General features: G+C 34.0%; 1 protein-coding gene across 5 annotated transcripts; it reads right to left on the bottom strand.

The window, feature by feature from the left end:
• Positions 1-6: 6 nt before the first annotated feature.
• LOC119635595 (protein spinster) lies at positions 7-27831 on the bottom strand. 5 transcript variants are annotated; one of them, XM_038030475.1, is made up of 9 exons: positions 26791-27831; positions 16336-16693; positions 12546-12872; positions 11631-11892; positions 5911-6009; positions 5688-5852; positions 5486-5621; positions 4333-4445; positions 7-722 (listed from the first exon to the last, which is right to left on the bottom strand). In XM_038030475.1, exons 1-8 carry the CDS (start codon positions 27167-27169, stop codon positions 4342-4344), a joined length of 1830 nt encoding a protein of 609 aa, XP_037886403.1. In that variant the 5' UTR covers positions 27170-27831; the 3' UTR covers positions 7-722; positions 4333-4341. The 5 variants fall into 5 exon arrangements, with proteins under 5 accessions (XP_037886403.1, XP_037886402.1, XP_037886405.1 ...); XM_038030474.1 differs by lacking the exon at positions 11631-11892 and adding an exon at positions 12113-12374 and having other exon boundaries at positions 26791-27823; XM_038030477.1 differs by lacking the exons at positions 4333-4445; positions 11631-11892 and adding exons at positions 5356-5427; positions 12113-12374 and having other exon boundaries at positions 26791-27822.

Below are 27831 nucleotides of genomic sequence, written 5' to 3'. Positions count from 1 at the left end.
TAATAGTTTTTTTTTTTAATACATATTCTTGCGCGGAGCTTCAAACTACAGTCACATTGGCGTAATGTGCAAAGATAATTAGAATTCTTAAAGTCAAAAGTATAGGGAGCAGCGAAACCGATAGAAATTTAAATGAAGACTCCACAAATTATTAACAGGTTTTCAGTAATTGTTAATACTTAAGCAAATCGCTTTCACAAATGCTTTTCTTATTTTTTTAAATGTTTGAACTATGCCTGTTAAGTTTTTATTTTTTGTTAAGATATGTATGTCATACAAATATATTTGTTTTTTGAAAACTTTTGCTTATATTGTCTAGGAAATCTCTCGATACATTTATGGTACCTTTCGTTACACTACCGTTGACAATGACAACTTACTTTATAAAGCTTAATCACTTCTTAAATATAAATAACTAACTACTTAAGTCTTGTAAAAAAAGAAGATGAATTATTTATTTTTTTAACTAAGAAAAAAAAAAAAAAAAAGTGAAAAAAAATTATTTATAAATTTTCGCGACGATGAGGCATTTATTATCCGGACAATTACAATGGAGGTGAGTTTGCAACTTAGGAACATGCACCCCTGAGGCACATCTTTTATATGAAAAATTTCACATATGTACGATGAACATTATGTTTTTCTCCTTTTTCTTTTTTCGAGAGGACTATTGATGTTGTAATTTAATGAAATTCAGGCAGCCTGAAGCGATGTTTGATTGCCTGGAATATAGTGAAGAGAAGAAGAAAGTTCATAAAACGATAAAAATTATTAAGTATTTCTTTCATTAGTTTCATACATATTTTAACAAAACAAATAACTTTGTTGCAATCAATTAATTGCAAGTAATTTATAATTTAGAAAGATAAGGATTTTTAAAGGAATACTTTAGTTATATGAATACACTAATTACACATACATTTAGTGGGATCGAAAAATTTGTTTTGTAGCATAATTGATATTCAAGTTGAGTTGACGACGCATTCTACAATTGATTGCTTTGGAAAGATAGTAGTACGGGAATGTAGGCATAATGTTTGAAAAGCTTGAAAAGGATTCAAATGTCACTAAAGCAAATTACAATTTCAATTGACTACGAAGACTATGTATGATGAGCCGCTATATTAGAAATTAGTTCGATTAACTCGTTCAAATATACGTGAAAACATAATTTTACTATTTTTCATTAAAAAGATAGTTTCTTCATAAACTAACACAAAAAAAGTTGATGCGGAAAAATTGATTTTTGTCACAAGATAGAAAATATTCGAACAAGTAAGAAAATTATATTTGATTGCAATCGCCTCTTTTGTACACGTGCACTCCATATTGGATGTGCATGGCTATTTTTTTTCAATTTTTCTTAAACAATTCTGCGGAATTTTATGTCGTGTGTCTGTTATAGTTTATGAGCAAGGAGCAGAAGCAAAGGCTTTCTCAGGACACGAACTACCAATGGTCCTGCCAAATTTGAAGTCGATGGTTTCACTTTTGCGGCCATGAGAATATTTACGACAGACTTTACACACGTGGACAGACGGACGGATGCTCCAATTGATTCACCATTTGATCAATCTAATCAAGAATATAGATAGTTTATGGATTGTCTAAAGCTTCCTTTTGGGGCAAAATGACCTCCCATCCTTCGGCAATGGACATAAGATTCATCATCAGAGGATCTACATAAAGTAGAATCGAGTGATCGTTTCGTCCACAACAAGTCTTGCTATATCTGTATTTCATATTACAAGTAAAATATCTAGATTCAGAATAAATTCCGAAGAGTCTTGCTTAGTTGTGCGTTCCAATTATCTTCATTACGTATCTACTCAATGCTCAGACCGATTTGAAACAGATGTTATACCATTTTGAATATAACAAGTCTGTCCGTTTGATAGTTGTGTGTACTTTATAGCATTTGCTCTACAGCTGGTATACAGCAACCAGAAGGACCCAACTATTATTATACTTTAAGCATGTCTGTCCGTCTATCCTCATTTTTATTTACTTCAACCGACAGGTCGCAATTTTTGAAATATTTTGATGAAATTTGATAAATCCTCATACTTTGGCACTCCCCATATGACATCATATTTTGAAAAATCATATGGGTAATTGTACTAAGTGAAACGGTCGGTGTATGGTATCGAACTCATTGAGATTTTTTTTAATGTTTGGTATATTGATTGAGGACAGATCATGTTTATGACCTCTCTCCGGGTTCAGTCCCGTGTTGACAGAGGTGCTCTACGAAAAGTTGCATTTTCAATATTTTTCGACAAATATGGGTAAAAAATAGCATTTTCGCGTATTAAATAAATGTGTAGAGCTTTGAACGGGACGAGTACAATTTTTGCACTTTCTCTCATATGAAAATTTTTATATGGCAATATAGGAAGCCATGATTAGTATTCTATGATCAAAATTGATCTAGATTAGCGCTTTGATATATAATTATGCTGCACTAAGTTTGGGTCATGCCGGTTTATTGGTTTGGATCTCTTTCCATGTGAGGTTTCGTAAAAACTAAACCTTTATATGGCAATAAGATGAAATAAGAGTTTGTGGTAGGTGGGAAATTGTTAGTTGGTTTTTTAACAAAAGCAAGCATAGAAGCAATTTCGATCAATTCAGATCACGTTTCGGTCTCTTTCCTGCGCAATCCCCGTGTTTGAAAAAGTAATTGTTATATGACTAGGTTATAAAATTTTTCTTAATAAAACTCGGATATTTTATGATCGACTATAACGCTTGAGCTTGTTATATATTAAAATATCCATTTCGGAGAGACAATTATGTATGTGAATACTTAGATTCGAATAATGTGTTGTTTATGAAAATGGTACTGCGGTAGTAAATATGTCTGAATAAATTTATTATTTCCTTTAACTAGGTATATTTCTTAATAAAATATTTATTTGGTTTATCGACCAACATTTTTAGATCAAAGATAACAAGTAAGAAAATTAAATCGAATCTTTTATACCAATTTTATACTAGACGGACAGACGGACATGCATAAATCGATTTAGAATTTGATGCTGATCAAGAATATATATACTTTGTAGGATCTCTGATGCTTCCTTCCCGACGTTGCAAAATGTATATATCCCTCATCCTTCGCTAATGGGTATAAAATTGTCTAAGTAAATAGGCTTCTACAACTTTCATATATGAAGTTAATAAAATTTTGCTTTGTAACGGTTGCTCTAACTTGTGTTTATACGAAGTGATCGACAATGAACTTCATTTGCTATAGCAATAGTAAACATTAATTGGGGGATGAAAACACATACATTCCATATGACATTTAAGTGATAAAAGGACACTTTTTGGATTTATTTAATATGTCAAATATATGTAAGTGTTTGCGGCATGCAGCGTTTCGCTGAAAATGTTTATAAAAGTCAACCGTTGAGCACAATGAATACATAGCATTAGATTGCATTGCATTACTAAAAGAAAATCATGTTGTTTAAGAAACTGATTAGACTTTCTTTACATGAATGCTTAAAAGTGATCGATTGAAGGGAAACGTAATTAATGAAGCGAAAAACAATTCCTTGGCTTTCATTTAACTTTTTCTTATTTCTTAAAATCAAACACCGCACAAACATTTGGGCCGGTAAGAATCGCTGTCATCAAACATGTGTGCGCGGGTTCAAATTTCAAGTACCGTTGAGTTTACTTTGATCGTAGTTAAAGCCAGCAATAGCACTTATCGATTAAGCATAATTAGGCGCAATCTCACTATCTCTTTCTTTTTCTGTTGATTGATCATATTAAAGAAGAAACAGAATAAAGAGAAGAGGAAGAAGAAGAATGTGCGGTATTAACTACACAGTTTTTGCTTTTCTGTTTTCATAAAATACATCATTTGTGCTTGTTAATACAACTGCATGCAGAAGAGTTAATTTGCATCGATGCAATAAGTAATACAAGCTCAACTATATGTCAATAGGTACAATCAACTATTATTTTATTGCTAAATGCAAATGCCATCATTGTGTTTAGTACATAAAACAACTCTTGGGTTATCTAAGGTGTTGCGAATTATTTTAGGTTCATCTCACAAATACATTTAATAGAGCCTGAGTTATGTCACGGCACGTTCGCGACAATCAATCAGTCTCCAATAAAGTTGGAATAGTAATGAAATTGGAATCTATTTGTAGAGTGGTCGTACGATTACATTACATTACGCTTGTTGCAATCGTCAAAAGTTTAATGGCGAATGACATATAAAAAGTTAATAGATCAAATAATTTTGAATTAAGAGGATAGACAAATAGTTCGATACTTTATCTTAAGGATTACAGAGTTGACACCCACCTAAATTCTTCATACACTTGGCCTTAATTCGTGTATTTCACATAATTCGATTTTATAGTAAGCAGTTGGACTTTTATCGCATTCAGTTGTTTCAATATTTTTGATATTAAAGCCTAAATTGAAAATAAAAAACAAAATTGTGAATAGGAATTAAAGTAAATAAAAAATCTATTCGCGTTAAAACAAATCTCGGGTATACATATAACCCACTACCTAACCTAAAAATATATATAAACAATAAGCAAATCGGGTCTTATCATAATAATAAGTCCATAACGAATCCGAGTGCTTTTATTTCATAACCATATCGACAAGATTTTAAAGAAAAAATTTATCCATCACATCCTGATCCGTCCGTCGCGATGTCTCTCAATTTGTCGCATTCTATTCTCTTTTCCTTTTTTGCTCCTTTCGCCTTTTTATTTGATACGCAATCAATTACACTGCTAAGAAAGAAAAAGAATCCTGCACCATATGGAGTCCACCATATATATATTGGAATTAACACATTCTTAGACAGACCTTTATGTGAATAATTCATGAATAATTTTTAACATTCTGTCGTGTCTAGCTGATGAGTAATAAACAGAAAACCCCAAGAAAATAGAAAAAAAAAAACAAAGATTGGGATAACTTTTAACTATGTATGGTTGTGACCAATCTTTTCCATTTTCGGGCGTGAACAGTAATAATATAGAGGTCCTCCATAAGGTAAATATAGTTAAATTTCAGTCTTCTATCCACACATTTTCCCAGTTTATGCTTTGGGCGGGCATTTTGAGGAAACTTCCAATGCTTCTACTAAATTTGGAATCAATAGTTTCATGTTTGCGACCAAAGTGTCTATACCACAGACATTATGAAAGCAAAAAGACGGATATGTTTAAATCGGTTAAGAATTTGATTCTGATTGGGAGTAAGTATACTTTATGATGTCTCTGGACATGTCGTCTGGGTGTTGCAAACGTTTTGGCAAAATGTGTATACCCCTCATCCTTCAGTGATAGGTATAAAAATACCGACCTTTACATAACTAGTCCACAGGATTGTTTAGAATGTACATTTATACATATAAGTTTAATACCAAAACCGTTTCTGAAACATTGCCTTACGTTTTTATTATTATTCAAATATTTAATATAGTTTAGCTTACCTTGAGCAGCTTGACTAGCTTCGTGTTTATCATCCGTTATGAATACGGCAGTGATTAAGAAGAATATACCACCCAAAACCTCAACGAAACATACAATGAAGAGGGCGTATTGAAGCGAATAAAAGCTCGTACTGTCCTAGAATATAAAATTTAATACCTTGACATCGTCATATTTGAAACGTAATATTTTGAGTGGACAAACCTGTGGAACATCGGTAAGCGCAAGTGGAATTATTGGTTCTGAAGTTAACGTGGATTGAATCGTTTCATTCAACGTTAAAGACAAGCTATCAAAATTCGAGCTATGAACAAGATTCGCAATGTTCGACGAAGATGAACGTAAATGTCTTTTAATAAGTTCGGAAATCTAAAAAATATATAGTTTGTTTTAACGCAAAAAATCAAAAATTCGAATTTTTACTTACCAATCCTATTAAATACGGGCTACCAGCGTCGCCAAAAGTATGTGAAATTAGAATTTGAAATGCTTCAGCGGTGGAACGACGTGTTGGCACCACAACGTACTAGAAATGATTGAAATAAAAAGCATTAGAAAGCCAAAAAAAAAACAACAAAAGAAATGATGAAACAAAGTTGTAACAATGTTCCATAAAAACAAAAATATATGTAAAAATCAAGATAATGTTTTAATTATTTGATTTTTGCTGTCTGTGTAAGCACTGTACTACCACCGATGTTTTTTTTTTTTTATTTCTTTGGTCGAGAACTCGACAATGGAACTCGACGTTCGATTTTCCAAAACGTTTTATAAAAACAAATTATAATTTTATACACAAGCATAGATTGTAAATTTAAAGTAAGTAAAAGAAGTAAAGAAGAAGAAGAAAAGTATTCTTTGAAATCATTCGATGCTAGTAACTGTGTTAAAAACACCAGCAATCTCTCTTAAACACAAGTAAGAACATGATAGTCGGTCAAGGCCGACCATTAAATACCCTACAACGCATTGTCTGACACAAGTCTTATTTCTGTATGCAGTAACTATTGTGAGTCAATTTTTATCACTACATATTAAAACGTAGACTTTTCTGTTCTCTAAGAAATCAATTTTCAAGAAGCATTATACCTTCTTGACGCATGATCTTCAGTGTTCGCTACAAGAGAGGGTGTTTAAAAATTGCCTCAGTCCAAAGCTTTCATACCAATTTAGACTGCCAAAATACTACTACTTTTAGCCAAATTTGCCGGGAAATTTTGAAAATTGCTATATTTTTATGTAACGACTTTTCAGAATAGGAGGTTACATGGGGAGTAGTCGAAAAAGTGGGCAGATCCGAACAATCTTCAATTGCGCTCGTTCTTGGCTCAGAACATGTCAATGTACCAAATACCATCAAAATATCTTAAACATTGCGGCATGTAGTTTGATCGTAAATTTACGTAGACAAACGGACAGACAATCGTAGATCAATTCAGGTTATGATTCGGAATCGATCGGAAAATAAAAAGGTGGGTCTATTTCAAGTCCTTCTGTGTGTTGCATACGCCCACGCAAACTTATTACTGCCCATTTTTCCTTAAGTCTTAACTTTTCCTTTAATAAAATCCAATTCGAAAATCTGGTAAATGAAAGCAAGATTTCGCTCGCAATTACCCAAAGGCATGCATAAATAAGGCGAAATGAATTGCAGTATAGTGTTAAAAGTGTGCAAAGAACAAATGAAATCATATTCGAAGCTTTCTGGAAACAGTCGAAGCCACATTCTGGGCGAGCAATTTTGATTGACGGCATATACTATCAAGATCATGTTTGCGTGAAATCCTTCGTCCATTTCAAACTATATTGGGAAAGCAAGACTTTGTTTTATTGTAAAAATGCACAGAACTTTCCGGTAGATCCGGTTGTGTACGATATATACGATACGAAATGTGAGAGGGTCCGTGTTCAAATCCCTGTTGAGCCCACAAATCCAAAGAAAAATATTAAATATCAAATACTAATGCATAATAAATTAGTAAAATCGGGATTAACGATTACGTGACTTTAAAACTTGATTCAACCACTTCCAGTTAGCGACTGTATATTGTCTTGCTCTGGTATAAGGAAACGTTAAGTGAAATTCAAAGTGAATGCGAAAACATTTTCTATCTTTCCATTTTTTCCTATCTTAAACAAATTGTTTTCTTTTTGAATTGCTAACACTTTTCCGCAAAAATGACGGCAAATTTAAATCTTTCGTTAATCCTAGGCTAACCTATATAGCTTATGTAGTTGATCAATCTATTATCAATTCTACCAAAATTTATTAAATTTGTGTCTCTGTCTATTCAAATATAAAACAATAAAATGCAATAAATATTAGAAATTTTTGCTAAAACTGTGCCCCTGTTTTTCCTGCCCAATCTGCTGCTGCTCAAGGTCGAATATAATGCAATGAAAATTGTGGATAATAAAGTTTTTCTGATCAAAAAACCAATTTAATGTCAATCGGTTTTGGCTCTAAAACAATAGGTTTCAGGACCGGATATACAATCAGTGGCTGGAACAACAATCAGTTGCATGATAAGTATCGGGGATCGAATTGCTGAGCGCAGCTGGTCATCAAGATGTTCTAATCTCTCTTTGCCAACATTCTCGTTCAATATGAAATTTTAAAATAAATTTTTGAAATGAACTCGCATTCATTCTGTCAACACTAAGAAAACGGACAGAGCCTATTGAATTACTTTATTGCTGGAAGCATATTAGCAAATACGGAAACTACGGAAGCAGACTTTAAATTTTCTCTGAAATCAGGAAGTAAAATATTTAAACCCTTGAAAATTTATTTAATTTACTGATAGTGTTGTGTCTTTAAAATGAATAAAAATACCCTGGTGTTGGTTTGTTGATTAAACGGAATGAATTCATTGACTTTGAAAGTGATAATTACAACAACAACAACAAAAATTATATTGCTGAACTTGCTGAAGAGAACGAGCAGAAGATATATATATTCTCATATGAAGTTTTTTTTGTTTTTTTTTTTTTTTTATTATAATAAATTGCACGAATAGCAACGAAGAAATCAAATTGGAAAAAGAAGAGGTCATAAATTCATTCTAACCAACACTGGGAGAAGCGAAAGCGATTCCTTTTTTTTTAAATGAGAAAAAAAAAAAAAAATTATTTTATATCGTTACGGCACAAATTTAAATAATATTAAAGCATCTGTGTGTGGGTGGAGAAGTGCTAACAAGTGTTTTTTCTTTTAATTTAATTTGCTTACGCATCTGTATGAAGCCGGTGTATACCAATAGCACCCACCAAAAGTGATTACGAAACAAGAAATAAAATACTTAAAGTTAAACCAAAAGAAATATTAAATAAATGTTCCATATGACAACAACAAACGTATCTTGAAATTTATTATATATAGGCGTACTTGCACGAATTACAAATATCTGAACAAAAAAACTATTGGAGCGTCCCCCGCTTAATACATTTGTGCTTGTAAAGCACAACACGGTGCAAAATGTGCATACATTAGCTGTAAAACGGTTTCGATACAACACGATAGCAGAAAACCGAATATGTAAAGAGTTTCAATCGTATTCGAGAGCAAGAAAACAAAAAAAAAGCTCATTGGCTGCAGTTTGTGATGAAATTAAAATTGCTGATCGTCATAATCGTAGCTTGCGGTGCAAGGGTGTACCATATTTGTGCGGATGTATGCAACACCCAAAATGGCTTGAAATGGATTCATATTTCATTATACCGATAGAATCAGAATCATTTTTTGCATCTGCTTAAGCTTGTCTGTCCCTCTGTCCATCTTGCTGTTTTATGTGTAACCTACAAGCCGTAATTTTTGAGATACTTTGGTGGAATTCGAAATGTCGACGTTTCTTGATGTAAGGACAAACGCGGATCGGACCACTTTTTACACTCCTTCCCATATAACGTCTTATATGAAAAAATCATTATATGATGTGATGGTGTAGGGTATTTTGTGGTGAGCTACAAACTGTTCGTTTTCTATATATATATCCTTTACTTTTATATTTCATATTTTTTCCATTTTTTAAAACTTAAAGTTAAGCTACATTTAAAATTAAATTCATAAGTTTAGACTTTAAGATTTGATTTATATTATATCGAAATTTAAATTAGGTTACTGTTTGCTATAACATGTTTTCGGAACAGCGCGAAATGACTTGACCGTATTAAGTGAGGGACGCCTGTAAACGTATCATTGTACTGATAAGAAAGAAGTGTATTATTATTTGCTTACACGGTGAAGCAATTCAGATGCCGGACAATACCGATTTTTAATAAGCCGTTCATCTCTTTTAAATGCGTCACTATCAAGCTTTCCTCCACAGCTGACTACTGAATACATAGTTTCAAAATTCGCGGTTTATTGAATGTTTTGAAAATGTGAACACTTTTTGTGTATCACGGTAAGAGAAAATCTATCTTTGTAGGAAAAGTGAAAGCATGATTTACTTATTAATACAAGAATTTCTATTTCAATCACATAAAATACGGAAAACATTTGCTGTATTGTTAGGGAACTACTATCGATTATTTTTGATCAGCATTTCCGTTCATGCGTCATTGGTTTTTGGTATGTTTAGGGCGACAAAGGTAAAAAGCTAAAGTTTCACATACACACTTACTATTAAGTGGTGAGAACAAAGGTTGAGACCCTCATCCGCCATTCAAAGACAAAAGAAAGCGATGGTTACTTATCATGTGAGAACAAAAGAGAAAAAACATTGATCTGAAGATTTGTGAAAGTACATATATGGTAGATCAATTCAAAATTTGGTGATCTGAATCTGTCAAATTTTGGTTTGTTGGTTTCAAGCGAAAGGCAAGTATTCGTGCCAATGAAGTATTTTCATAGTAGTCTTCATAGTGCATATTATTCATTTTCTCGATAGACACTACATAAATGCGGTGAAACAAGATGGTTTAGTAGTGAATAACAGTGATAGGTAACAACGTAAGGAAATGTCAAACAAGCTGAAGGAAGAATAACAATTGACTAGAAATCACGTTTGAACACACACTAATAAATCTTTTCCGATGTTCGATTGCAGCCTAACGCGAGAATCCATTCATTCCGTTTATATCATATATCGGATGGAAGATATCGTACAGATTTTTAATGAAGTTTACGAGAGTTCTGATGTGCGTGAAATGGATATGTACTGCGAAATGAAATTAAGATCAATAGTTTTTTGGGGGTAAGCATAACATTAAATATTTGAAGCAATTTTAAATCACCTGCTACAACGCAAACGATATAGATAAAATAAATTGAAGTGAAAACATCGTAGCTGTAGCTAAAAGATGTGTGAAATGCAAGTGTCCAGTTCTCCCATTTTTTTTAAATTCCCTTTTTCATTAGATTCTGAATTTAACTGACGACTCGATTCGCATTACTCTCAGTAGTGGTGTTCGTCGTTGGCGCAAATTTCATTAAAATATCTTAAGAATTCCGATCTAAACACACAAGAAAACAAGACAGCCTCTTATACAATTGTGCTACAAGTGGTGCAGGGTATAAAATCTGTACTTGTTACAGCGAATCCATAATCCATAGCTACAGAGTTTACTCCACATCAAGAATCATAAATCATCGGCCTCTACTCTAATTTATTACCGTTATTTATTTGTTATATGTAAAAGCAAAAATAATATTTAGAATTAGGATTTTAAAGGATGTATTGTAAGCCGTGGTGTTTTATTTCTTTTCGCCAATGCATGTAAGGGAGAAGATTCGATTGTAATATCGTTTCCTTAACGATGCAATTAAGATCTTTATGTAGCATTGGCTACTGTATGATTTATTGAGTCACGTAGTTTAAAATGCTGAGATGCTTAATGCGCTTGCTTTTGACTTTCTATTGTTCGAAAACTAGTTGATTCTATGAAGCCATATTTAACAAATAACTTTGTTAACAATATTTCAGATAATCCATGGTCAAATATATTTTCTTCCGTTAACTACGTGTACATCTGGTTTTGGTTTTTTTTTCTTTTTTAGAAATCGATATTGTGGGAAATGTTCGAACGCATTGTGTGATGAAAACGTGAACATCGACTAAGCGAAATAAGAGATTCGTGAATGTGAGAGTGTGTGGGAGATCAGAGAACGGTGTTATTTAACAAAAAGATTTGGGTTTTTCTTACCAGCAATATATCCGCAAGAATTGGCCAATTTAAATGTAAGCTGAATTGAGCGAACAGTATGAGAATGAATGGCGCATGCGCGAGAAAGGGTACTGTAATAATAGCGGCCACAGTCAGGGGTGTACTCACAAGCAATCCAATACCACAGATGAGGGGATCGGCAAAGGAATGCTTTTCAACGAATTTTTGCGATAAAAATGAACCGACTGTTACACCCAAAAGACCCGATGCCGTCGTAACAGCCCCAAATCGAAATGACACACTATATTGACGCGATAGAAAATTTAAAGCATTAACCATTGATTGTTCTTGTTGTTGTTGTTGTTGTTGTTGTTGTTAAATACATTTATAAATAATTTTTTAAAGGGATAATAAATGAAATTTTGCTTTAATTAGCGCCCGTACAAGTGTTTGCGTCACAATCATAGGTGGTAGCACAGCAATTTGACATACGTTGGATTTTATATTTTCTCAATTCTTACCAGCAACATATCGGCCACGATCGCCCAGCAGAGGTTAAGTGATAATTGCGCTGCGAAGACAAACAAGAAGCAGAGCGTAGTACTTGTTACCGGCAGCACCAATGCACAATAGACTAAAGGCGATGAGATGAGTAAGCCAACTGCACATATATATGGATCACAATTTTCCATAGCAGGACGAAACCGTTCCGAGAACCACGTACCCATAGGAACACCGATTAGTCCAGCAATCATAGCGATAATGCCAAACTTGTACGATACGCTAATTGCGTGCATTATTGTTATTATTATTATTATTATTATTATTATTTTTTTTTTGATTTATTATTGTGTAAATATATAATAAAAGTAAAGTTATTGGAAAATATTTTAAAATTTTACAGCGTTTCTTAGGAAAAATTTGGAATTCTTAAGCGAATGTATGAATACTTACTCGTTTAGTCCGATATCTTCGTTTTGCGGTTGTAGTTTGAGTCCTTGGTAGATGAATGTGGGACTCCACCAGGCTAAAGCGCCTGTTACGAAAGCGACACATGTAAAAGCAATCGTAGAAAATACGAACGATCGGTTTTTCATCAAATACTTGAGATCTTCTTTATAAGCAGTTGCTCTTAAATTATGGCCACCTTCGCTCTCGCCTCGCTGGGGATCTTTGGTAATTAGAATCAATATTGCCGCGATGAGGCCTAGCGCGGGAGTAACACGTAAAGCGAAACGCCAATTGCCGGCTAGATGCGCTGTTTCAGATCCTACAATGTAACTATATAAAATATTTTTCATTGTAAATAAATAAAATAAGCAAAAACACTAAGGTGGACCAAAGCCCATCGTTAAATACCCTACACCACCCTACAATTATTCATATGACATTTCGGAATAAGTCTTTATGTGGGAAGTGGGCGAAAGAGTGGTTCGAACCGAACCATTTTCAGTAGCATTCGTCCTTGAGTCATAACCTGTTGGTGTACCAAATTTCATCAAAACAATTCAAAAATTGCGATCTGTTGGCTGAATACAAGAACATAAGGCGGGTAGACGGGCAGACAAGCTTGAATCGTATCGCATCAGAGTCATCTTCTACATCGACCGATATAATAAAAGGTGAGATTCAATCTCGAATCATTCTGGGTTTTGCATACATTCACACAAACTTAATATACTATTGTACCGCCACTGACGTAGGGTATAAAAAACGAAAATCAATCTAAAGTGTTTTCATTCAAAAAGGCATTTTCCAAATTAATGTTCTAAAATTTGAACCCTTTCTACCTGCCATTAGTTGCGAACTTTTATCGATCTGTAGTTCATCTGCAAAATATGTATGCATCAGTAGTTCTATTAATGCATATTAAAGGAGTTAAGAAAACGATGATATTCCATGACGTTGTAAGGATGTGGTTTTTTCTCCATTTTTGTACAGGTATAAAAAATGGATCACCCCTAGAACTTGCGTGGATAACTTTATCGTTCTATCTATTTATTTAATGAGCATAAAACAAAGAACCCAGCGAGCAGAGATGTTTTCAGTTTATATTCTACTGTATGCGTGCCGTGCCCTTCATCCGATTTGAATCATTTTCAATATCGAACTGCATGCAAGAACTTTTGATGTTGCTGCAAACTTTGATGACGATATTTTCGTTTTTGCGAACAGGAAAATGGTTACGGTAAAAAGACATATGGACATACTTAGATCAATTTGTAATTTGATACTGGTCAACGATATATATAGGGCCCCTAAAATTTCCTTGTGACAAACGTTTTCACGAAATGATTATACTCTCAGCGTTCATTTTACTAAAACTAACTCTTAGCAACTATTGCCCTATTGCCATGCTATCGGCATTTTTCAGTGCAATAAATATGTATTAGCTTGACTAACGTACATATGCTAATTAATGATCGACATTTTCAAATAGAAAAGTGCTACAGCACGGTGTTCTCTTCCTTGCTTTTATTGGAACGTATCTGAGACTGTGTTAATCATCGCTTTTCGAAAAGGTTCGCTTAAGTTAAAAATGGAATGTTAACGTTCAGTGTTCTAAATATTTGAAAGGGCGAAAAGAATTCGACTCGTAATTTTAAGTCGCCACCTTATTAGAGAAAACATATTTAAGGTAACGCTTGACGCATATATAAAAGTAATTCATCTCAGAATTTAGTACTCGGGTCGATGTACGATTCTCGAGGTATCGTATAAGACCCAACCCATAAACGATGGGACACCTTATTGGATTGATGTTCCTCGATTGCTTTCATATCGAGTTGACTTTCCGTTTACAACGGAATATTTTTGACATCATCGGTATATGTATAAAAAAGAAGGGGAAAAAAGTAAGCATTGAGCAAACATATGAAATAAAATTTAGTAATTAAATGTAACATTGTTCGTCCTTGTGCTTCTCGGATTATAATGAATGATAAAACTTGATTATTATGAATGTGTGTTTGTCGTAATAATGTATTCTGGAAAGTATGTGACCTTTGTCATTTTGTCAAGTCGTTTCATCACAATCCAACTTCATATTATATCTGGTCTGTGCTTGGCGAGCGTACGAGTATATCGCAAAAGGTGGTGGACGCAGTTAACTGGTGATAATTTCCATACTAAATTTGCCTCTCTACAACAGGGGCCCAACCAACAGGCCCTGAATATATCATTTTCAGAATACTTCGTAAATAGTTTCTGCTAATTTTACATTTTCCCTTCCTGTCGGTCTCAGAAATTGTTTACTTAATTCCACATTTACTTATCTGTTTGCATATTTCCCTTTTGAATATGAATTATGACATTTTACGTTCGACATTGAACAAACACTCATATGCTATCGAATGCCATCAACAGATTTCTCGTTAATAAGAGATATCGAGTTTGTTCGTTAAGGAGAATTGTAAACCGAACCCTGGTTTCTGGCATGAGTTCTTCGAGGAGAATAACTTGCGCATATTTGTCATAAGGGGACATTATCTCCTATTATTTGTCGGAAATACCATAAAGCATATACAATCTTCTTATTGGAATCCATTTAGAAATTTGTATTTTTAGTTTTGAGTTAGTAGCGAAGAGTGATTTTAACTATATATGCCTGGCTTGATATAGCAGAAAAAAGCTGATCTCAAAGGCCGATTTATTGTGATTAATGATGATTTTGGTAAAAACTGCTAAAAAAAAGTTTTTTTTATTGCGATTTAAAAACTGTAATTAAAGTTAAGTAAACTGAAATTGTAATCTTAAGAATTTCCATATTAATTATCTCATATAAAATTCTACCAATCTGTATATAAACAGATCAAATGATTATTCAAAAGACACTCCTATAGGTGCTTTTGTTTTTGTAATGATTGTTTATAGGAGGTTAAATGAACTATAATTTCTTTGGTTTACGGTTTGAAATTGAATCCTTGCGTGTCATATGCAATTATGAATAAATATTTTAATTGATTTACAGTCACATCTATTCTTCAATTCATACATCGTTTGATGCAAACAATCAAACTGAATTAAGAATGAATTAAGTGACAAAAAAAAAAAAAAGACTGGAAAAGTTCTTTAAAAAGTTTAATTCGTGTAATTGATTGACCTCTAATTGAATTCCTGTTTATTGAGCTCAATCAGTGATCAATGCTTTAAATGGTTTAATAAATTTGATTGGTTTGACCTTCTCTTGAAAAACGTGCACTCACAGGCATTAACTTTTACACTGATAGACTTTTTTATACATCAAACGAACACTACGCTATGAAAGAGAGAAAAGAGGTAAAAAAGAGAGGGCGTACTATTAAATACCCTACCTTATCAGGCAGTTGTTCATGTAACTAACTTTCAAAATAAGCCGTTACGCGATAAGTGATTGAAGAGGTCATCCGATTCGAATCATTTTCAATAGCGTTCATCCACCACGTGGGCCAAGTTTCATTAAAATATTTCAAATATCGTCGCCTGTAGATTGAACCCAAAAAAAACGAGCCGGACAGACAAGTCCAGCGCGAACCAGAATCACTTCAAGCCTTCTAGATGCTGCATACATCTACACAAACTCACAATGCCCTTGCATTACAAGCGGGAAAGGGTAGAAGGCATACAGACCAACAGACACGCCTAACTCAAATCAGAAACTGATGCCGAATCGATTGATCTAATAAAAAATTTCTTCTTCGTCCGGTGCAGGGTATAAAGAAAACAAACAAAATCATGTACATCTTCTTTTTCGTTAAAAACTTACCCAAATCCAGAACCAACAGGTATTGCAAAATAAAATACTGCCAACATTTTTGAACGCAGGCCACGTACAAACAAATCGGATATTATCGTTGGAGCAATTGTGCTATAAGAAGCTTCGCCGATACCAACTAATGCCCGGAATGTTATAAACCAACCGAATTCCTTCATAAATGAACCTAAGAGGGTAGTGGCAGACCATAACACGACACCGACTGCCATAATCCAGCGCCTTGAGTAACGATCACCCAAATAACCGAATATTGGGGCGCATACCATATACGAAATAATGAAGACAGTCTGCAGCAGACCACCATAAGAATTATCGATTTGAAAATCTCTCTGAATATCTTCCAAAACACCTGTAATAGCAATAATAATAATAATAAAGTGTGAATATGTTAGTAATTAATTGAATGCAACTGAAATATAATTACAACGTATTTCCTGATTACAATGTTTATACATTAATGTGCAATTCATAAAAAAAGTAAAAATATCTAATATTTACTCAAAGTAATTACACCTAATAACAGCCGTCTATTTAGAACTTAATTATCATATCAAACATCATCATCATATGATGATGATATCATATTATGCAATCGGTTTGTTTCATTTTCTTTGGAATAAAACTTTTATCAAGTTTAATAGATGGACGATTTGACGAACATTTCTCTCAGACATCTATACAAAAGTAAAAGCGCAAATATATAAAAACTCCTTTGTAATATATTAGTTTGGGGAAAAAGAAATCCATTATTTTTTCAGTAGATGGCTGCACTGATAGATTTCTCGTAAAGTATCGATCAAACAATTTCATATTTATGCTCGTTGGAAAGGTGACATTTCGTATTAAAAAAAATTCTTTTGCTGTTTTTTGTTTGGTGCATTCAGCGTGTTAAAAATGGAAGTGAACAAAGAGAAAATTCGGTACATTTTACAGTTTTTCTTTGACAAAGGCGAAAATGCAAGCCAGGTGGCTAAAATTGTGAATGGTGTTTATGGTTCCGATACTGTAACAGCCAATTATGTGCAATTTTGGTTTCGTAGATTCAGTTCAGGAATTTTTGATGTTAAAGATGCACCTCGTCGAAAATGTTGATAAAATCGGAGAAATGATCGAAGTTGATCGGCATGTTAGCAGTCGTAACATCGCCCAGGAGCTAAAAATCGACCATAAAACAGTTTTAAACCATTTACACAAAGCTGGATTCAAAAAGAAGCTCGATGTTTGGGTGCCACACTAATTAACAGAAAAAAACATGATGGATCGAATTTCCATCTGCGAAGCCTTGGCCAAACGGAATGATACAGACCCATTTCTTAAACGGATGGTGACTGGAGATGAGAAATGGATCACATACGATAACCCTGTGCGAAAACGATCGTGGTCAAAGAGCGGTGAAGCACCTCAAACGGCCAGGAAGGTTTTGCTATGCATTTGGTGGGACTGGAAGGGGATTATTTATTATGAGTTGCTTCCATATGGCCAAACGCTAATTTCTGATCGCTACTGTCAACAACTGGACCGTTTAAAGATAGCGATTGACCAGAAACGGCCAGAATTGGCCAACAGGAGAGGTGTCGTGTTCCACCAGGACAACGCTAGGCCACACACATCTACAGTGACTCGCCAGAAACTTCGGGAGCTTGGTTGGGAAGTTTTAATGCATCCGCCATACAGTCCGGACTTGGCACCAAGCGATTATCATCTTTTTCTTGCATTGCAAAATTTCTTTAATGATAAAAAATTGGAATCTAGGGAGGATTGTGAAAATCGAGTACTAAAGTTTTTTGCAAATAGAGACCAGGACTTCTATGAGAGAGGCATTTTGAAGTTACCTTTAAAATGGCAACAAATCATACAACGAAACGGTGCATATTTGACCCAAATCGGACAATCCGAAGCATGTTAAATAAAGTCCTGAAGTTCATATAAAAATAATGGATTTCTTTTTATCAAAAAACGTATAAAAATTACATTCGATTGTAGACGAATTTTTCGCAAGCTCCATTTCGATCTTAAAAGCAAAAAAAAAAAAAGTAAGAACATTATAGCCGTGTAAGGTTGAAACTTAGATACGCTACATTACTTCGCTCAATGCAGTTACTCACTCATTTTGATTATAACACACCAAAAGTTACACATGATTTTCATGCAATGGCATACTTTCCGTGAAAGCTCACATATTAGAGGAATACTTAATATCGAAAAAACAGACCTATGTGGTCCAAATTCATTAAGTTTAATAGCTATGACAATTTACTGTTATGAGGTTATTTTCACTATAAAATTTTATTTGTACTTTATATAAAGATTTCGTAGGAGCAGTTACGCGAGAGGGAGTTCAAAAAATTAGCCTTAGCCGAACCAAATGTTTTATACTAATTTAGAATATTCAAATACTTTTACAGAGCCAGTTTGGGCGAGAAATTTTGAAAATTGCAATTTCTTTCCATGTAATGACGGACCGATCGCAACCATTTCCAATAGTGTTCGTCGTTGGGTCACAGCACGTCAGTGTACCAAATTTCATCAAAATATCACGGAAAATGCGACCTGTAGCTTGAACATAAACCTTCGTGGACAGACATTAGATGGATAGACATGCCTAGGCGTTCAGAAAACGCTCCCGATTTGATCAGTATAATAAAAGGCGCGTCTGTCTTAAATCCCTTTGCGTGTTATATACGTCCGCCTAAACTTAATATACTCTGTACCACAAGTGATGTAGGGTGCAATTAAGTTTTTCTTCCCTATAGCCCATACAATGTAGGTGCAAGACTATTGTAATGTTGCAGCTGATGAATAATAAGCGAAATCTCCACTTTTTTTTCTCTTTAGTTTATGTTGTACTGTAGGCGTATTCTCGACTCGACCTAGCCCATTTTTAAATGCCGAAGCATGTGCAAGAATATGCAATTTTTTGACATGCTTGAAGAATCACAAATTTTTGCGACCGGGTTTATCGAAACCTTTAGAGAAATGGGTGGACGGAGGGACGGGCTTATCTGCTTCGTATCATTGAATTGTGATTTTTAGGATAGCATTGATTCCCGATTTATTTACAAATTATTTACAGGGACTTACAGTTACAATGCTCTTCCTAGTCTTGTTCGATTGCATATAACGATTCAAATCTCTCGACTCGACTGACCTTGCCCACTGCATATACTTTGTAAGGCAGTTACACATACCTAACTTCAGTGTGTCATTTTTGTGTTAACCTCTTTTGCACGAGCTGTTCTGCGTTTGATTGTTAATCTTTTCGCTAATCGCCAGTCGCCGGTTGCGTCGGCCAGTAAAGCGTCATGAATGTCCATATGGCTTTACCATTTTTAGAATTTTGTATTACTATTATCGATGGGGATTTATGGAGTTTATAGAAAATGTGGAATTTTGCTTTAAAATTCTTGTTGTTTTATCAATGATCCTACAGAATTAATGAATGACGTGTTGTGGCAAATGGCAGAGAAGCATTCACGTGACCTTGGCAGGCAATGTTTTGCCTTATGCTTATGGGTAACTGAAGAAAACATTACAGTTTTACATTATGAGCCTATTTTTTAAACTAACCCACGCAATTAATCTAAACGTAATGTGTAACGACAAATTGAGGTAGTTTTTTATTTATTCGTCATTATGATAAAAGCAAGATAAATAATTTAGGAAGATTGCTTGCCTCCTAACCTTTCTCCCGGCTTTCATTCAACTCAAGCTGAACTACTTATAACGCAATATGTAAAGGGAATTATACACAAAGGGAAAAGACGATGTAATTTTCCATGGGAAAGAGATAAAAGGTAGAGAGAGAGGGAGAGAGAGAGGGAGAGAGAGAGAGAGCAATCCTTTATGAAAGTCAAAATACTTTAAAGTAATAAAAAAATAAAAATATCAGACGATAATAACGTAATATGGCAGAACCACACCATCCACCGCTAACTATGTAAGACGCCAACTAGTAAAAAAAAGGAAAAAAAAATGTATCGCATGTTCAGGTGACTTTGCAAATACAAAATAAAAAGCTTATCGCGTGAGCAAGTGTGCTCAATACAAAAGAAACAAACATACGTACAGGTGTCTCTCGTTTAACACAGTACTTGTAAGGCATGATTCCAATATAATGCCATATAAATTTGACGAATATTACAACACGATTTTGATAAACGAGAATTCGAAAAATCGAATATGTTTTTTATCCAATTGATGTTTGCTTTTACTTATCCATTTTAGTTTTTTATCATTAATAAGGAGTTTTAACTAACCTTGAGAAAGTAATTAATAACTAGCTTAGCCGTAATTGTTGATGAAAATTCATTTGTGATTGTCATCATTATTTTTTAAATTTGTATTTTTCATTGTTGTACTTCATCATAGAGGTTTATTGGTTTTGTCAAAACATTCGCAATACTCAGAGACCCTATACATTATATACATTCTTGGTTAGCATCAAACTGTGTTCCGATTTAAACGACTCCCTCTGCCCGTCTATCTGTCTGTGGTAAACACTCTCCAGGTTGCAAAAATCATTCAATCGACTTCAAATTTGGCACAAAGCTTGAAAGTTCTCGCAAGCGGATGACTATTGAAAGTAAGCCCAATCGCTTAAGGACCACGATCAATACTACATAACCTAAAAAAAATTTATAATTTGCTGGTTATCTATCAACAACAACACAACAAACGCAATACCCAAAATTGGTATTTGTATTATATTCAATGAGTGGTGTTGCAGCAGGTGCACAAAAATGGGGAAAATCGCCTACGCCTACTCAATATGACAGAATATTGAAAAACGCTTGAGATGCGGTGATGGTGCATATTACATCTTAATATTAATAAAAATGGTCCATATATCACGGTTTCGATATAGTGCGGTATGAATAAATCGTGTTAAACGACTGATGCTTGCATATTCAATTCGGCTGAATTTTTTAGTACCCCCCGCTTATGTGTTGAATTTCATCATGATTCTTAGATATGCAACGCACATACGGTACTTGAGTGCCTGTTAGAGTAGCGATTCTTGGTCTGTGTCCTTTGCATCATACATCGTACGTTCACATCTTCCACCACTTGTAATACAAGGGCAAATCAAGTTTATGCGGAGATATGTAACGTCCAGAGCGACTTTAGATAGATCTTCCTCTTGTTATATCGATCGATTTAATATTACTTTTTAAATCGCTTGTCTGTCCCTCCGTCCATCTTGTATTCTTGTCGCAGTGCGTAAGATATTCCGATGAAACTCGATAGACGGACGTTTTTTAGCCCAGGGATGAACGGTATTGAAAATGATTCGGATCGAACCATTTTGCCTTTTATCTATGAATAACAATTTTACTAAGCGAAGTGGTGTAGGATATTTAATAATGAGCCGTGCTTTTCTATGTTGTTTTGATTTGTTTTAATGTTGTAAGAGTTTGAACAGGAAACGACAACGAGTAGACGCAAAGATGGATAGATCTGAATCGATTAAAAATCTGGCCACTAATATCTACACTTTAAGCGGCCCCTGACGCACATTTCGGAAGACCAATTATACTGTATCCTTATACTTCGGCGATATATACACAAATTTAAAACCAGTTTAGTTCATCTCAGTAAAGCTATGAAGTAGCGATCACGATTTTAGTATAAGGACAGAGCAGATGGAGTGGCAAAGAACAAAATTGATTTCAAGAATAAAGTCACTTTAAACTTTCTACGATAGATACAGGTTATGCTTCGTATTCACGCTTCATTACATTTTACACGCGTCATCAGAAAACGGAATGACGCGACGGGATGCATGAGTTGATTCATAAAAGTACTCAGTTTTAATCATTATGTTCATAATAGTTCATTCAACTACGTGGATGGTTGTTATGTCTACACTCAAATAAGATTTAATAACACTATTGCATTTTGAGGTACTCTGTCAGGCCTCCTGATCAAAGTTAGAAAAGAGCCCCATTCGCTCGGCGAATAACTCATCGAAAGAAACCGAATATCTTTTTAATGAAATTGTCGCTGAACTTTGGCATAATTATTTGCAAAGATCGTCAACATTCTTGTGAAAATGATTTCGATCAAACTACACAATTGCAAACACACACACACACACCTCGTCCACCCCGCTAACCGACAATACGTATATGTGCATACATTTATTCAAAGTTCGCCTTCAAGTGAATATAAGTTTTTTTTTTTTGTTTTTGTTTGCTCGCTGGTAATTAATTTTGCTTTGCCAAGCATTTTTAAATATTTGCTCTCAGTTTGCAAGAAAAATTTATCGTACGATTATTTTCAACCAATCACGGACTGATACGATTGTTTAAAAATTAAATGACGTAACAAGCAATGTATCGCTTATTGTTGTTAAGTAAACAACAACAATAACAAGAGAATTGTTAAAATTAATCGAGTGATTGGCGTGTTATTGCACATTTTTCAACGAAATATATATCACAATACGATTTTGGTTGATTTCTCTTTTGTTTTTTGTTTTTTGTTTTTTCTTTTGTTTTTATGCATTTCTCCGAAAGTGAATGTCGGCGAGGAAACGCAACGATAAAACGTGGCTGGCATTGGACAAATATATATATGCTTTACACATCATCTCATACGTATATAATTACGAGTAATGTAGTGGCGTTGCTTTTTTTGGGCATAAAATTTATTTCCAATGTTACAAAGCTATCAGCAAAACAGATCGATTCACTGGCCTCTATACAACTACAACTATGTTAAGGAACCACCTGATTGACTGACCATACATTTAATAAAATGAGTACAATTCGAACGAAACAAATTGTAGTCGAAAAATAAACAAACAGAAGAGAACGAATGTAAACATATTTGCACGAATATGCCTAGCGCTGTAAGTGCGAGATTTTAAAAAATATTTATTTTATGTTTACAAAAAAAAAAAAAGAAAAAAAAAAAAACAAAAGAAGATTCATGAGACCATTCTATTTGATATTAAAAAAACTGCAATAATAAAAGTAGATATAAAAAAAAATTTAATTTATATTAAACGTAATTTCTTATACATGTATGTATATGTGCATGTGTATATATCTTTTTTGAAAAAGAGCAAAATATTTATCATACGTTTGTTTACTGTTGCGTGGCGAGATCCCTGCCATCGATATGAACGAAACCTGCAAAATTTCTTTAAAACTCGTGTCAGAAACTCAGACAGAGTATGAGGCACACGTCATACAAAAAAACCAGTTTTAATATAAGCCGGGTCGAATGCATTGTATGCAGAAATATGATATGGCATGATAATACATGTTTCAAAAAGCGTCTCAAATACATTAAGAAAGTGTATACATGTATACTTAATACACACGCGAATCAAAAAAAAAGAAACGAAAATATCAAAAGATAATGGGCAATGCCTTGGCTAAGCTTTCTTAAGTTGTTCTCATAGTTTTTTAAGTCTCCAAATAATTCACATAAGTTGAAGTACTTCGAAGTACTTCGGAGAAATGAGTTCAAAGGTAAAAGTATCTTTCAAATTTGTTCGCAAGAGATTTCAGATTTGAGAGTAAATATAAACTTGACCTAGTCTATTGAATTTCAACATCAAAATACAAAAAAAAAATAAATCAAATAACAGATTTGAGAGTAAATATTGCATGCGACTACTATTTTGCCGAAGAGCTTAGCCAAAGTTCAATTAATGCAGTGCATCGCACTCGCATTACATATATGATTCTTTGACTTTTTCTGTTTGCCCAAGTTAGGAAGAAGAAGGGTGTTAAACACCCTATACTAAGACGATTAGTACAATTATTCGCTCGTTTTGGTCAATAATACACCAAGAATTCCGGTTGCTTTTCATGAAAGCCCGCATAGGCGGGGATACCCAAACCGTCATATGGCGGGATCTGAATTTAACAAACTTAATTTATTTCCCAAAAATTTTATTATTTTTCACTTTCCATCATAGAAAACTAGAAATTATACTTTCTCGCCATATAAGGACTTGCTTTTCATAATAACCCTTAAAAAATAGGCCAATATGATCTAAATTGCCCCATGTTAATCTCTTAGCTTATTTTGCTTATATGGACATATTTTCATCATAAAGCATTAAACATAACGATTTACTTCGTTTACTGTGCATGAGAACTCTTTTAAGGAGTGCGGTAGGTGCGAGAGAGAACCATGTGTGTGGTTCAAATTTGGTCCGCTTTAAATTTCTACCATGAACAATATTTTCATCGTTAAACATTAATAATAAGGGTTTCTTAGCATAGAAGGTTTTACATTTCCTCGAAATCCTTATAGGTGATGCTATTCAAAACATAGACGTACGTGGTCCAAATTCGGTACGTTGTCAATTTACTCTTATGAACCAATTTTCACTAGGAATTATTGCAAGTAAGACCATATAAATACTTTGCTTTTGCAGGAATGGTTATATGGGAGGGGGTTCAAAAAATTGCCCTAGCCGAACCAAATTTTTCATACCAGTTTACAATGATGAAATATTATTAACACAGCGGGTTTTTTCGAAAAATTTTCAAAATTGCAAATTTTTTTCGTTTTGGCGTTATATAGAGAGTGGTCGAAAAGTATACCAAGAAGCTTTGGGTCAAAGTTCGAATCGGAGCGTTTTTTGAAACAGCATTTCACAAAAGGGCTTTACGAGAAGTCGTATTAATCGAAGCGGTGTGGGGTATTTAATGGAGGGTCGTGACAGCCTTTAATGTTTTTACTTGTTCCTTGCTACACCCAGAAGCTTTGGCCCAAAGCTCGGATCGGAGCGTTTTTTCGACAACTCTTCTCAGGGTTTTTGCTAATTTTCGAAATTTTTCGAATAAGGTCAAGAGAAAAAATGTTTTATAATTCTAGACCAAGTTCTAAGATTATCACCATGATCAGCACAAAGATGATCTGGCCGGACATGCTCAATCCAATTGTTTTATTATTATTTTATTTTTTTTTTTGTAAGTGTTGCCAATGGAAGAACAATTATGGTAGCCCCTGTTTTCAGTGGTAGAGGACACAAATTTATGGTAAAAAATTCTGCTTTCATTCGGAAAAATTTGTTATTCCCCGTGATACCAAGCATATGTTAAAAGAAGGAAATGACTTAAGATTAAGATTTCGATATATGTTGCGATGAAGGTAGGTATGCAAAGTTCATGCTGTATAGGGGATGTGGTTTTATTTAATTATTTCTTGCTTTCGTTATATAAATGCTTGGTTCATGATTATGCATAAAAAACTAAGCTTACTGGCATACTGTAAGTGAAATAACAATCTGTTCTCAAGCATCCGAAGCATATAGGGAAACGTTGGCTTGCATAAATATTGGCGCCTTATTCTACAACCACTTTGCCCATTTGTAACGCAGGCATACACATTCATGTGGAAAAATACAGAACCGAAACCGCAATAAAAGTGAAATAGTAAAATATATGTATATATATATATATATATATATGTGCATAAAACTATGCCTACAGAAATTATTTGTGTCACGAGACTTAAGTACGCGTACACGTACAAATAAACACTGGTTGTGTGCATAATGTGTTTGGATTTTTGTGTAATCTCTTTTTATGCAGTCAATCAGTCAGTCAGTCAGTCAATCAGCCAGCTAGTCAGTCACGTTCATTTAAATCGGTTATTCTATTAAATTCATTATAGCGTGATGTGAACAAAACAAATTTTTTGGCTTTAATTTAATGAAATAAAGATTATTCTCTTTTTAAAACTTTCGAGTTTGCTCCAATATTCTTATTATTCCTATTATTTATAAACGGGTATAAGGAACAAAAAATCCCATTCTCTTAATTACTTTGAGTCTATTAACCTATTAACGGCGCGTCACGAGGAGTCGTGATAAAAAATAATCAATTGACTTTTCAACATCTAAATAATAGGTTTTATTTGATTTGTAATTTTTTTTCTCGTGAAAGTAAGGCGGATGACGACATCTTCTTAAGCTAACGTTAGACGAGCACAAGTGTTGTTCTAGGATGCATTGTCGCCGTCTGCTTTCGTTTGCTTCTCAACAATTACATGAAGACGGAGAATGAAAATAGAGAAACTTTTGCTAGCGTAAAACATTAAGCAAAGTTTTCGTGAGAAGAAGGTGCGAATTTTTATTTGTGCTCACCTCGCGCGATCTTAAAATGCTTTAAATGCTGGAACACAGACAACAAGCGGGACGGACAAACTATGATTGATTTAGTAGACCATTCGGATAATGCAAGGTGGGTCACAACTCAACTCTTTTTCGATTCGTTGGTTTTACGAACTACTTTTACTCAATGCGTTGTTTTTCGCCCCCTTTTCCTTTGGCCAACTAACACAATAAAAATGGCTAGTTGCAAAGCTAAACTAACTGTAAACTATGATAAAACTTGCGGTAGGGACTAGCCTTTTATATACGAAACGAAGTTTCAAGTCTTCCGATTACGGTGTTTCTTTATCATTGTCATAACTTACCAGCTATAGTGAAGCGATCCATGTAATTAATTAAGTTTACAAAACATAGAACAATAACAGTGAACCATTGCGATCGGCTGACATGGGATAAACGCAGAGGGGTTCCACGATTTCTATTATCCTCATTATCAACACCACCTGCAGCGCGTCCATCACCGCCATTTCCCACACTTTCACTGTCCGATGATTGCATTAATTGCTGAGATGAATAAGTTGTTGGCAATGCACCGGCGCCGGTTCGATCTACAATTACCTCCCCATTGTCATCGCTGTTGTTTGTCATTTCCGAACTGTCCGCCAAAATGTTCTTTGGAATTGGTTGATACGGTGGACTTGGTGAGGTATTACTTTTGTATTTTTGACTATTTCTGGAAGACATGCATGCGTTAAGAGATGTGGTCCGCAAGAAAATCTCGATTTAAATTTTCGATAGAATCTTTAAGAAAATGTCAACGTTTTACGTTAATGATGGCAAACCGTTTTACAATAAACACAATAGGAGAATAGACGGTTTGTTGTTGTTGGTGATGTTGTTTATTGCGACAGTTACTCGTAACTATATTTGCAAATTCATGTCAATATACACGAACATCGAACGTAAAACATAAACCACATAAATGACGACAATCACTCTCTCATAAAATTTTAAGTTTTTAGGCGATATTTTTTCGCGAGTATATATATAAATATATATACTTTATAATTTTATTCAACTTTTCGTGTGAGAAAAATTCATTTAACGTATTTTTCCTTCTTTAAACACTCAAACGCGTACATACACTTGAAAATGATTTCTTAAATTATTCGTATAACCCTGTGTGTTGGCAATGATTCAACAGTTAACTCTTTTTTTTTTTGGAAATCTGCTCAAATTTGCAGTTAATATTTACATACGTATAGATATTCTTCTACAAAAGTTTACTGCTGTAAAATTATTAGTAATTTATTTTAAAAAAAATTTAATTATCGTTATTTGCTTATACGCGCACGCAAACAAATATAATTCCTAGCAACCAACTAAAAACACGAAAGAAAAGAGAA

Source organism: Glossina fuscipes, unplaced genomic scaffold (assembly GCF_014805625.2).
Source record: "Glossina fuscipes isolate IAEA_lab_2018 unplaced genomic scaffold, Yale_Gfus_2 27, whole genome shotgun sequence".
NCBI classification, from domain to species: Eukaryota; Metazoa; Arthropoda; class Insecta; order Diptera; family Glossinidae; genus Glossina; species Glossina fuscipes.
This window is presented reverse-complemented; position numbering and strand designations above follow the sequence as displayed.

Coding starts and splice junctions, on each gene's coding strand:
- LOC119635595 (XM_038030475.1), bottom strand. CDS start 27,169: ATGTCTTCCAGAAATAGTCAAAAATACAAAAGTAATACCTCACCAAGT. Junction 12,873..16,335: donor CCTGTTGGTTCTGGATTTGG/GTAAGTTTTTAA, acceptor TATTTTATATAG/TTACATTGTAGGATCTGAAA. Junction 4,446..5,485: donor AGCTAGTCAAGCTGCTCAAG/GTAAGCTAAACT, acceptor TTTTCAATTTAG/GCTTTAATATCAAAAATATT.